At 43.5% G+C, this 13,910-nt stretch overlaps 1 protein-coding gene across 1 annotated transcript; it reads right to left on the minus strand.

The window, feature by feature from the left end:
- Positions 1 to 1,701: 1,701 nt before the first annotated feature.
- Positions 1,702 to 2,991, minus strand: LOC145095633 (uncharacterized). Its single transcript, XM_079033480.1, has one exon. The coding sequence runs from the start codon at positions 2,989 to 2,991 to the stop codon at positions 1,702 to 1,704; it is 1,290 nt and encodes a 429-aa protein (XP_078889606.1).
- Between the last annotated feature and the right edge of the window lie 10,919 nt (positions 2,992 to 13,910).

Genomic DNA, 13,910 nt, shown 5'->3' on the forward strand with positions numbered 1-13,910 from the left:
GTTAGCGAAACGGTTGTGGGTGAAGAGGGCGATGGTAGCGCGATTGGGGAAAATGCTGGAAAAAGTGTTGGAGTGGAGGCTGTGGCGGGTAAAAATAATGTTCGTGGGGATGATCTGGAGCCGTGAGTTTTCCCTTTTCCTGTTGGTTTAATATTTGGTATTTTGTTGTAGTGTTGGGACCTTTAAAACAATATTTTCCTTTTTTGGATGTATGTTTGGCCTGTTCTAGGCATTATCAACTTGTCTGCTTGTTTTGCTTTGCTTTTTTTTTTTGTGTGTGTGTGTTGTTTCTCTTGCTCGCTTTTTGCGCCTTGTTCAGGACGTACAGTGTCTTGATGTGCCAGGTGCTTTGTTTTATCCTTGTTATCGCTGACGCCCCAAGTGTCTATATTGGACGCACTAACGTCCACGATTGAGTTTCATATGTGATCACTCATACACTAAGTATGTAAAGATCTTGTGATTATCATTTTTAGCCACGGGTCCTCTTAATACACTAAGCGTTTAACTCATGACGCTCAGCATGACACTTTTAAATACGCTAAGTATTGGACTCATGTCACTTAGCATGGGACTGCAAGTATATATACACTAAGTATTTAGCTCATGTCTCTTAGCATGGAATTTTGAATACACTAAGTATTGGACTCATGTCTCTTAGCATGGAATTGTAAATACACTACGTATTGAACTCGTATTTCTTAGCATGGGATTATATATATATATATATATATATATATATATATATACATATACACACACACACACACACTAAGCATTGAACTCATGTCTCTTAGCATGGAGTTTTAAATACATTAAATATTAAACTCATGTCTCTTAGCATGAACAAATATGCTCTAAGCATTTTGGGGTACAATACGCTCAACGGGACGCCCACTAGTTAGGCTATCTCCTTTTCTTCTTCCCCTGTCTTAGAAGAAATATTTCTTTAAGTTTCTAGCATTCCACGTTCTTGGAATGGGCCTCCCTTCCATCGTTTCTAACGTATATGCACCGCTCCTACTTGCCTCCGTGACTCTGTATGGGCCTTCCCATGTTGGACCCAACTTTCCTTTGGTTGTAATATCTTTCTGTCACTTGCTTGTACGCGGCTTGGCGTACGCTTAATTCTTCGCGTTTCTCCTCTAGGACATCTAGATTTATCCTTAGGTCTTTCATATTGCTTTCCTCATCCTTTTTAGCTACCCTCAATGTGTTTACTGCTATTTCCATGGGAAGCATGGCTTAGGTCCCATACGTCAACCTGAAAGGGGTTTCCTTTGTGCTTTTCCGTGGCGTAGTTCTGTATGACCACATCACCATTGGTATCTCTTCCGCCCAATTCCCCTTTGCTTTGCGCAACCTCTTCTTAATCCCATTGACAATGGTTCGGTTGGACACCTCCGTTTGGCCGTTCGCCTGAGGATGTGCCACCGATGTGAAGCGTTGGCTTATCCCTTTGGTAGTGCACCAATCCCTGAACGGGTTCTCAGCAAACTGCAAGCCATTGTCGCTGATGAGAATCTTAGGTGTTCCGAATCTTGTCATGATGTTTTTCCATACGAATTTTATCATGTGCCTCCCGGATATGCACGCTAGAGGTTCAGCTTCGATCCATTTTGTGAAGTAATCCACATCAACTACCATGTATTTTAATTTTCCCGGCGCTTCTGGGAACGGGCCCACTATGTCTATGCGCCACTAGTAGAAAGGGCATGGGCTAGATATGTTGCTTAACGGGGCCGAGGGGTTAACCTGGACTGGAGCATAAGACTGGCATTCCCCACATTTCTTGGTTATTTCTATTGCGTCCCGCTGTATCATCGGCCAGTATATCCCCATTCGTAACACTTTACCCGTCAAAGCTCTCGCCCCTTCATGTGCGCCCACTTGCCCCGAGTGTGCCTCCTGCAATATCTCTATCCCCTTGGCTTGATCCACACATTTTAACCATGGAGACGTGAACCCTTTCTTGTACAGTTCTCCATTTACCAACGTGTATGTGGGCGCCTTTATACGTATTTTCCTTGCTTCATCATGACCATCTAGCAACGCTCCTCTTTGGAGATATTCTTGGTACGGTGTCATCCATGTAGGTCCAGCGGGGGTTAAGATACTCACTTGCTGCTCATCTATACTCCTTTCTCTGAGTACTTCTACTAAAACTTTCTTTGATAGATGGTCAAAGCATGTGGACTTCAGCTTACTCAAAGCGTCTGCCCTCTTGTTTTCGCTTCTAGGTATCTGCTTGATCGCAAACCAGCCGAACGACCCTACTAGCTGTTTCACCATCTTTACATATTTCCCCATTCTTGGGTCTCTTACCTCGAAACTACCATTGACTTGGTTTTCTGCTAACCTCGAGTCGGTTAAGGTTGTTACAGCTTTCACACCCATCTGTTTAGCTAACTGTAACCCTACAAGAAGTGCCTCGTACTTCGCTTTGTTGTTCGATGTGTGGAAGTCGAAACGGAGGGCATAGGTTACCTCCTCTCCTTCTGGGCTTGTTAAGATCAGTCCCGCTCCCGAGCCTTCCCTACTAGATGCTCCATCCGTATACAGGGTCCATGAACCCTGCTCCGTCGGGGCCTCTTCAACTACCCACACCTTCTCCTTTGCCGAGCTCCCTCCGTCTGGGATTTCCAGTAAGAAGTCGGCTAGCACCTGCCCCTTGATACTCGTTCTTGGGTGGTAGTTTATGTCGTGTTCCCCCAACTCAATTGCCCACTTGGCCAGTCGTCCTGACGTCTCTGGCTTGAGCAAGATCTGTTTAATGGGGTAGCTCGTGACTACTTCGATTTGGTGCGCCTGGAAGTATCGCCTAAGTCGTCTCGCGGCATAGATGAGTGCTAACACCAACTTCTCCAGCGTGGGATAATTGAGTTCCAGTCCTTGCAAAGCTCTACTAACAAAGTACACCGGCCTTTGTTCCCCCTCCCTTTCCACAGCCAATACCGAGGATATTGCTTCACTTGACATTGAAAGATACATTTGTAACGTTTCTCCAGGGATAGGGTTGGCCAACGTCGGCAGATCGTGTAGCGCTTCCTTGATTTTCTAAAGCACCTTTTCTGCCTCGTTTGTCCACTGGAAGTTGCTTTTCTCCATGCACCCCTTTAAGGTGTGGAACAATGGCATGGCCTTGTCAGCGGATTTCGAAATGAACCTGCTTAGTGCTGTAAGCTTCCCGTTCAGACCTTGTGCATCACGAAGAGAGTTTGGGCTTGGCGTCTCGATGAACTCGTCAACCATGGTCGGGCTAGGTTGGACGCCCTGTCTGGTGACATAGTATCCCGGGAATTGCCCCTCTTCTACTCCAAACGTGCATTTAGCTGGGTTTAGCTTCATTTTGACCGCTTCTAGCGTCTGGAATGTTTCCTCGATGTATTGCAACATCCTCTCCTCATTCGGGATTTTAATTACCATATCGTCCACGTACACCTCGATGTTCCTTCCAATCTGCATGGTGAATATCGAATCAACCAGATGTTGATATGTTTCCCCCGCGTTCTTTAATCCGAAAGGCATCTTAGTGTAGTAAAAAGTGCCATGATCTGTATAGAAGGCAGTCTTCTCTTCGTCTTTCTTGCTCATCAAGATCTGGTGATATCCCTTATATGCGTCCAAAAAGCATTTCAGTTTAAATCCCTGTAGTGACTCTACCTTCTGATCGATCTCCGGGAGGGGATAGCAGTCCTTAGGGCACGCCTTGTTTAGATCAGAGAAGTCTATGCACATACGCCACGATCCATCCTGCTTGCGGACCATAACTGGGTTCGCGATCCATGTTGGGAATATTGCCTCCCTTAATATCCCAACCTCTGTCAGCTTGGTCACTTCCGCATTAATCGCCCTATTATGGTCTCCCCCTGGACCCTCTTCTTCTGCTTAACTTCTTTTGCTCCTAGTCTGATCATCAGTTTGTGCTCCATGACCCTCCTTTCTACTCCCACCATGTCTGTAGGAGTCCATGCGAACACATGTTTGTAGCGCTTGAGCAAGTCGACCAGTGCTCTTCTCGTATGATCTGGGAGGTCGCATCCAACACTGATCGGCTGGTCAGGGTGGTGTTCATTGATTATCTCCTTCCCCTTTATGGGATTTCCCCTGGGTCTTTTGCACCCTTTGGTTATTTCTGCTGGCTTCATGATTGTATAGCACTACAACTCTTTGGGCGGAGTGGCTAGTATCATGGCTTCACCTTTCGGTGTGTCAAATTTCATGATTCCATGCATGGTTGATGGTACTGCTCCTAACTTCAAGAGGGCTGTTCTTCCTAGAATGATGTTGTGCTCTGCCGCGTGTTGAATGACCACGAAGTCTATTAGGGCAGTTTTCTTTCGCTGTTTGTCATGGCCGGTGATTGTCAGGGGAAGGTGGATTGTGCCAAGCGGCCACACGTTATGGCCAGTGAATCCCACCGGCCTACCAGTCGTAGGTCGCAAGTTGTCTTTCCAGCGGTCAGGGAGGAGTCGGAAACAGTGCTCATAGATGATGTCTGCTGAACTTCCGGTGTCGATATAAACCCGGTGGATAGTCACGTCTCTGATAGATGCTTGTATTATCAACAGGTTGTCGCCTCTCTAACCATCCGGCCTGGGATCATGAATGGAGAATGTGAGCGCTCGTGCTGAAGGTTTAACGGTCGTCTGTTCTCCCCGTTGTTCCTCCCTACTTCTCTTGTTGCGTATCATGAATATCTACCTGGGCTGAACCCCCTCACGGGATGGGTCCTTGGCATTCTCGACGTCAAACTTGGCGCGCAGACTTCGTGCCACCTCCACCAGATCTCCTTTGAGTTGTTTCTCCTCCATCTCCTTTTTTAGCACCGAAGAGTTAACTGTATCATGCGTCTTACTTTTGTGGTATTCACAGTATCGGCTCTTAGGTGACTTGGCCGGTTGCTGTTTCCCAGACACTGTGTACACTTCAGGGTGACGACCCCGTTTGTCGTCTCTGGCGAATGGTCGAAAACGCGCTGGCGGTCTTCTTGCCTGACTATAATGTCTTCCACCTCCTCGGAAGTCCGTATGACTCGGCTGGTGATGCTTGGTGGTTGTCATGGCATTCAAGTAAGCTTGCTTAGCCGCTTCACCATCCTCCTGTCGTAGATATCGTTCTACTCTTTCTTTCAACTCGGCTCGTGTTAAGGGCTTCTTTCCCATGAGTTTTTACGACAAAGGTCCTGGCAGAAGTCCCCACATGAAGGCTCCGGCTATAAGACCTTCGTCATGCCCTGGTACATCTAGCGTGGTGTTTGTGAATCTTGTGAAGTATTCTCGTATAGATTCCTCCTCTCTTTGTTTATAGCCAATAATGGGGTGAGAGTCCCCCTTGTATTTGCGTAGCTGCATGAAGTTGGTGAGGAAAAGATACTTGAGCTGAGCGAAGTTTGAAATATTACCTGGCTGTAGTGTTTTGAACCACGTGCCGGCGTTGCCCTCGAGCGTCGTTGGGAAGTATGTGCATCAGAACTTCTCCTTGAGTTTTAGCGACGTCATCGTCCATTCGTATGTGTCGATGTGACTGTCCGGGTCGGTGGTTCCATTGTACGTTTTGAGTGTTGGGAGTTTTGCGGTATTTGGTATCTCATAATCCAGCAACTCCTTGAAGAACAGAGACGTTCCGCTTCGGGAAAAACCATCCTGGCCTGGGATGGTCGACATCCCCTGCTGGTACTGGGAGTTCGTACCATGCAGTGGTGGTATAAAGTAGCCTAGACTTGGTCCATAAAAGGGGTATGGTTGGAATGGCAACTGAAAAGGATAACTAGTGGAGAAAGTGGGTACGGACGCAGCGGGGTTGATTATTACCGGTTGTTGTTGGCAGATATAGTGGGTCCTGACCATGTACAGGTCGCCGAGTAGATGGGTGATGGGTTGTTCATCATGGTTTGCGCCAGTGGCGGCAATGGGGTTGTGGAACTCTGCCCATTCGTCGCCTGAAGCGGTGAAGGTGTTGCGAATGGCGGCGGAAGACTGGAAATGTAACCCGACGGGGGTGTTGTCGAGTAGATTGCCCGTGTCTGTTGCAACGACGGTGCGAAGAACGACGGTATCTGAAGCTGTGTAGACGGGAGTAGCTCCACTGGAGTTGCTTCTTGCTGAGGAAACGGCAATTGTGAAGCATCTCCGGCGATTGTTGTAGAACTTCCTTCACCTAAAACGACCCTGCTGGCCGGTGCAGATGGTGGCGTTTCGTCCAACGTCGTCATGGGACGTATGGGACTAGCTGGTTGTCCGTCATTACCGCTGGACGCCATTGATGCTCGTTTTCATGTTTTTCGTTTCCGTTCTTCGTCTCACAAACGGATGGCGCCAAATGATGGAACCTCGTTCCCCGTTTGACCTCGCTTGTGCTTCAGTTAGGTTCTTCCTGATTGCTTGATTACTACTGCAAGGTCACAGAAAACAAAGGTCGTCAGCCGCTTTCCGGAGGAGCTCCCGGAAGAACGCTCCGACGGTCAAGTTAGAGGATGATTTAGGGTTTGTGTCTGTATTCTCTAGAATGGCCAGAGAACTTACCTCGCTAGCCTAAGAATGCATCCTTTTATACCTAGCGCCCCTGTCTGGTCCGTACCAGACATGATCGCTTTTCTGGGGAGACAGGATCAGAGGCGCTGATTGGAGGGTCATGCGCCTTCAACTGCTAGAGCGCCCTCATTGGCTCTGACGGTAATGCTCTGATCCCACTGTTTGTCTCCTGACCGTATCTTTTGTCTTGGAGCACGGAGCGTCACTTGGCGGGCGCGAGCCTTCTGCCTGGGCGTTCTGCTCCCCGGGGCGCCAGCGGGCGCTGAGCCTGCTGGGCTGAGCTTGGCTGGTGTGCCCGACTTTAGGGCTTGTACGCGACTCTGTTGTGCTTCCTAGGCACACCATCAGTGTCGCTGCCTTTTTTTTTTTTTTGAGAAAAAGCATATTTTTTATGATATTAGTTTATATATATATATATATATATATATATATATATATATATATATATATTATAAAATGCAGATTTGATAAAATACATAAATAAATACATACCACATTACATAAAACATCAAATATATCATATTACATAAACTATCTAATAAATCCCAAAGAAACGTATAATATATCATCCATAAATTATCTAATAAATCCAAAATAACATAATCCATGATATAAAACAAGAAAATACTATGTGTCTTCGTCTTCCTAATCGTGGTTTTCCTCTTTGTTGACTTGGTTTTTAAATGAACATTAATATCTCCAATGGCGGTCACAAATGCCGGGATTTGAAGAAAAGCATTCACATCAACATCCTACAATTAATTAAGTCACAAGCACATTAAATCATTAACAATTTAACAAACTATCAAAGCACCAAATGATTAAGTCGTTAACAATTTAACAAACTATTAAACGACCAAATCAGTTAAGTATTTAGCAATTTAACAAACTACCAAACTACCAAAAATTACTACAAATACATCAAGTTCTTAATATAAAAAAGCTACCAAATTCTTTCAGAATTTAACAAGTACCTGTGTTGGTTGCGGTACTCGTGACTGTGACTGACATTGAGATAGAGTACTTGTACCCGCAACTGAAGAATGTTTAGGCCAAATACCTCTCACATGCCCCCTTTGTATACCCAACACCTTCTCAAATATTGCGATCCAATCAATGGTGTTTGGATCACCACCAGAGTCGGCTATGTGATGAGTCTGTAGAGCAACCTCAGCAACTAAGACATTTTGTATTTCACAAAGATTGTTAATATATGTTAAAACTAACACACACACACACAAATATCTAGTTCATTTTTAAGTAATAATAACTTACATATTGCTCTTGAACCAAAGGATTAAAAAATTCCCCTTTTTTATTCACATGCGTACGATGAAATACTTCAAGTCTATTCAAATTCTGTTTAACATTACAAAATATGTTATACTTGAATAAACATTAAAAAAATATGTTATAACTGAATAAACATTATTGTAACTTACTTTCTTGAAACAAGCACTACCGTTGCTGCACGTCCCTCCATGATTCTTAACTACTTGCTTTTTCCGGCGTTCTTTGTTTCCAACAGATCGTTTTTGATGCTTTTCTGTTAAAAAACTGGTCAATAGCAGCATTCCAACGCTGCATATTGTGACATCCCCATTTTTACGGCCGTAAAAGACCGATTTTTTTGTTTATGCTTTATAAAAATCAGAGTACTTCTTTTCATAAAAATGTTGCGGAATTTGTTCCCAGAAAAATACGATAAATACGTTATCAAAACATTTTCGAAGAAACATATTTTATTCCTTTTAAAACGTTTGGGATGTCATCGTCAATACAGGAACATAAGCATAAACGGAACTTACATTTATTTACACCAGTGGTCTACATCTCTTTAATCTCTCAGTGTAACGTGACTTCATAACAAAACCTGCGATATAAATAAACTGAGTGGGTTAGGTTGGGAAACCTGGTGAGTACATAGGGTTTTCAACCCACAATAATATAATTATTATGTTCAATCATCAAACAATTAACCCACTTACCCATCCCCATTATCTTCTTTATTCCTAAGTACCCTCCCTAAGGATTTATCCTAAGGGTCGTCTCCTACATCATATTTTACCTCTCATCTCCTTACATCGCCTCTCCTTTTATGTTTGTTCCTAAGGACTTTCCCTAAGGATCATTGCCTACATCGCCTAGACAGTATTGATTCAGGGATTACTCCCTCAATACGTACCCACCAAGGGTTAGGATGTCATCGCACGAATACGTAGTTACAACATCGCCTGAACTCGTAATTCATAGTAAGGGGGTTAGAGTATCATCGCACGAATACGTAGTTACAACATCGCTTGAACTCGTAATTCATAGTAAGGGGGTTAGAGTATCATCGAATGAATACGTAGTTACAACATCGCTTGAACTCATAATTCATCACCTACAGGTTATGAGCCTGCTGGTGTTTCCACGGGGTTGTCTATAATAGACCATGGTCGCCATCTATAATTTGGTAGATGACTACATCTCCAAATTGTCGGACAAGGTTGTAGTATCCTACATCACCGATTCATCATCACCTATCTATCCTCACCTAATTATCATCACCTATCTCTCATTATTTTATTTCATCACACACCAACTATTTCATCTACCCATGTTTTATCCCAACATATTAGTAGATATAAATATACAGTTTAAATCATTTAAAACATGTATAAAATCATTCATCCAACATAGACAACAAGTATTCAGATAATATGCACACATAGCACGTAATTTATGTAAAATACTTCACGTCTATGTGTAAGATGAAAGGGACCATGCACTCACTTGATAAGGTGGTGAGTCGGCACTCGGACAACACTTCGTTACTCTTAAAACAATTATCCCTTGATGAAACCTAGTATCATTACCACTAGAGTTTAGTTTAACGCTTGACGAGACTAATTTAATAGTCTAGCTATTATTACTATTATATAAGCGTTAAACAATACTTATAGAACCCATAATAATAGCTCAAATACTCCTTATAAGGTCCTACTAACAATACTATATTGAAACATAATCTATACTAAAGATAGGATAGGTACAACTCACTTACAACAGGTTTTCTCGAAAACCGGGCTTCGCTGGAACAGCGTTCCCGAGCCGAAAGGCTTTTTTCTCAGGACTTCGGGAGCCTCGGGGCTTCCTTCGGGTGCTAGGGGGTTTACCTAGACTTTAGGGGGCTTAAGGGGAGCTAGAGAGAGAGAGAGTTTAGAGAGAGAAAGTGGAAGAGGAAAGGTGTGAGAATGAATGGAACCCGACACATCTATTTATAGTGTGAAATCCTGATGGACTCGCCGAGTCGGTTCACTGACTCGACGAGTCAGTGCCACGTGTCGTCACCTGATGGCTTTTATTGGGGAGAAAGCTTTGGTCCATATTTAGCCACGTCACCCCTTTTGCAGCAACACTCTGCCGACTTCTAAACCCCGTAACTTTCGCATACGAGCTCCGTTTTCGACGTTCTTTTTTTCCACGCGTAGGTAAAATCAAGATCTACAACTTTCATTTAGACTCCGTCAGCTAATTCTCAACCGATCTTAAATTTAACAGCAGGAGGCGTTTAGACTGTTAAATGACCGCGAAGAATTCGTAACTCCTTCATACGGACTCCGTTTTCGTCTATATTTTTATTGTTGAGTTCCTATTAATGAGATATTCAACTCTCATTTAGGTCGCGTAAGCCAAAAACCGCTCGAACTAAAATTTGAGTTTCGGGCCGTGCACTGCTAAGCCGAATCTTAGAAAAATCATAACTTCCTCATACGAAGTCAGATTTGGGCGTTCTTTTTTTTTTGTGTGTTCTCGAATTAACATATACTACAACTTTTGTTTAGATTGCTAAGGCTAAAAGTCGCTCCATCCTAAATTTACTATTTACGCTTCCCGGTGTCGTGTCGGTTTTCCCGTAAAACTTCGACGTGCCATAACTTCTTCGTTATAACTCGGATTTCGGCGTTCTTTATATGTACGGAAACCTAGAGAAATATTCTACAACTTGGTTAAGACTATTTATTATAAATAATCTTTTGCCGAAAATTCGTTTTCGACACTTATTGCCTCAAAATTGACTAGCCCGGATCTACGGACGTTACAATTATCTCCCCCTTAGGATGATTACGTCCCGGAATCATCAACGAAACATGGCTCACATGATGACTCCATACGTTACCTCTTCATCCTAAGTAATAATTATAACTTCTATATTCCTTCAAGTCTATCTCTTAGACTCATTGACTGTAAGCAGTACTCGATTGTGCACCTGCTCTCTACCTCATGCTAGACTCCAACTCGACGAGTCGGAGCGTGATCCGTGTCGCGACTTAAGTGACCGACCCGGCGAGTCGGGGAGACTGTCTCGGCGAGTCTGGTCTGGGTTGGGAAAACCCTAGTTCCGGGACTTGTACCCTATTTAAGCATCTAATTCCTCTTCTATCAGCCTCATTTGTATCCCCCATTGTCTAGAAGTTATCCCACGAAACCCTAGTGCTCTCTTTGAGTGTGTGTGCCAATATTGAAGGATTTTGAGTGTTCTTGAAGCCTAGAAGGAGAAGAAGGAGTTGAGGGTTCAAGAGGAAGGTTGTGGATTTTGTTATTGTTAGATCTCCTTATGTCCCGCTTTATGAGATTTTGGACCAAGTATGATGCATTTCGGGATTTGGACGTCCTCAAGATGGATCCCTTCAGCTCTAGGTGTGTCTTGGCCTAGAGACCCATAAAGTATCAGTTTTTGGTGTGTTGGTAAAGCAACTTTTCCCCGAGCCCTAGCCCTAGAGTGTTTTAAGCCCATATCTCTTTGGTTTCACGTAAAGTTTGCAACTTTACGTGAGGAATAGGCTTGGGAAGAGTGGATCTATAGTTTGGAGCCCCAACATGGCTCGAAAAGCCACTGTATGGATTAAGAACTGAAGCGAATCGGCAAGTCCTTCGAGTAGACTCGGCGAGTAGTATGAAGATGGGGATGAACTCGATGAGTTGGGTGAACAACTCGGCGAGTCTGTTGGAGATGGACTTGGACTCGACGAGTTTGTTCTTGGACTCGGCGAGTCAAGTCGCGAAATCCCAACCCCTTCGAGTTAAGACCCGGATTGGTGAGTGGAGTGGGGACTCAGTGAGTTGGACAGTGCAGGACTCGCAAATCGGTAGACTCGGCGAGTCAAGGGCTGACTCGGCGAGTCGAGTCGCGAATGAAAGGTTTCTGAGCGTATGAACTCGGCGAGTCAGTAGGCAGACTCGCCGAGTAGGGTTGACCTGGAAGGTTGACTTTGACCAGGACTTTGACTTTGACCAGAGTTGACTTAATTTGGCTTCTAGGGTTCAGTTTGGAACTAAGTGTATGTTGATATTGGTAGCTGGTGGAGCTAGTGGAGCAGCGGCTCAGAGAGTTTTCGGTCAGCAGCCAAAGGATCATCATCGAAGTTCAATAGTGCGAGGTGAGTCTCCTCACTGTTTGTATGGGTCTAAGGCACCAATGCCGGCCCATTTAGTTTATGTATGCTAAGAAGACCCGGGGGTTAGCCCTAGGCGTTATGCATGAAAGACCAGGAGGCGGCTCCTGACACACTGTATGTTTTTATGTATGATAGGAAGACATGGGGGTTAGCCCTAGGCAATATGTATGAAAGACCAGGAGGTGGCTCCCGGCGCACTGTATGCCATTGTGTATGAAAGACCAGGAGGTGGCTCCTGTCACACTATATGCGGAGTAGTCTAGTAGAGTAGTATGTATAGTTGTCTTTGTGATACTTGCATGAAAGACCAGGGGTGGCCCTTGGCACCTGTTTGTAAGACCCAAGGAGTGGCCCTAGGCTTGACCAGGAAGACCACGTGCAGCCTGTGGCATAACCACAAGACTATGTTTGGCACATAGCACTTTAGCAAGACTATGTTTGGCACATTGCACCTTACTTGATTATGGATATGTTGGTTATGTATGGCTCTTGGCTATGTGTGGTATGTGTGGATCAGTTGGGTTGTATGGTATGTGGTATATGAGGAACTCACTAAGCTTCGTGCTTACAGTTTTCAGTTTTGGTTTTAGGTATTTTGTTTTCAAGGAAAGGGGTCGGCTCGTTCGCAGCGCATCACACTATGTTTTCCGCACACGAGATCTTTGGGATTACACTATGATATGGTTTTATGATAATATGTTTTGATTACCGACACTTTGGTTTGTCATGAGATATTGTACTGAATGTTTTTATACTGATGGTTTTATGTAATAACTTATTTAAAAATGAAATTTTTTTCTTGAAATTTTGGGATGTTACAAATAATTTGTGCATTTTTTAATTTACTGCCATGCCTCTTTGTTTCGGAGGCATCGTTGCATAAAAATATATTAGTCAAAACAATTTTTTTATATAGATACAATATGAAATACAATGAATTAGAATAAATGTTAATTAACATCGTTTTGGTTATCACCAAAACCTCCACCGAACGGATGTGGTGGCTCGTCACCAACGTCACCTCCATGACCCATCACAACAACCATGAGATGGAGCAATGCATTCCAAAAAAAATGACATCCTTGAAAAATTATAACACAATATGAATATATACATATAATATAATATGATTACAACAAATACAAACCTTATTTTACTAGTCAAATGTAAAGATTTTTTAATTATTCTCGCCCTCAGACACTTCAGTGTCTGTTGATACATCACTATCATAATCAGACTCTTCCTCATCATAATTAGTCTCGCAATCAGACACATTATTGATGATACTTGTTGGTGGGTCAACTTCAATACCATCTTCAACAGATTGAGAATTTTGAAAGTACGGGCTAAAGTCGATTGAGAGAGTGAAATTAGAAGAAGCATTATTAAGAACGACATCGGTTGAATCATTGTCGACATTTTCAAAGTGATCATGGTTGACATCGTTCATCGATAGATCCCAAATTATTTTGTGATTAAAAATTTCAACAACCCACCGTTGGTTGTCATTTTCGTCACTTCGAGAAGGTTCTTGGACGTAAAATACTTGTTTGGCCTGCGTAGCAAATATGAGTTGTTCTTCGCTGCTCAATTCGCATTGTGGGTCGACACCGGTGAAATTATTATCAGATTTAACACCTGCAATATCGAACCACTTACAATGAAAGAGTACGGTGGAATAATTAGATAATCTCTTCTAGTTGACCATAATATTTTTGCTTATTCTCTCCCTCAGTTAGAACCCCCGAGTTTTGTGTTGATCGTTGGGCGTCACGCATAAGTACCATAAACCTAACACCATTCACTATGCAAGCGGTGTAAGTAAAGGCATTCGCATGCACACAGATTGAAAGAGCTGATGACTCTTTGTTAAGCTCTCTGGAGATTTTTGTTTTTGCATATCATAGACCTTATGAGAACCATTTAGGGATTT

Source organism: Lactuca serriola, chromosome 3 (genome assembly GCF_051521515.1).
Source record: "Lactuca serriola cultivar US96UC23 chromosome 3, Lser_US96UC23_V15, whole genome shotgun sequence".
NCBI lineage: Eukaryota > Viridiplantae > Streptophyta > Magnoliopsida > Asterales > Asteraceae > Lactuca > Lactuca serriola.

Excerpts from the sequence above, each read along its gene's own strand:
- LOC145095633 (XM_079033480.1), bottom strand. The coding sequence starts at position 2,991 with ATGTATCTTTCAATGTCAAGTGAAGCAATATCCTCGGTATTGGCTGTG.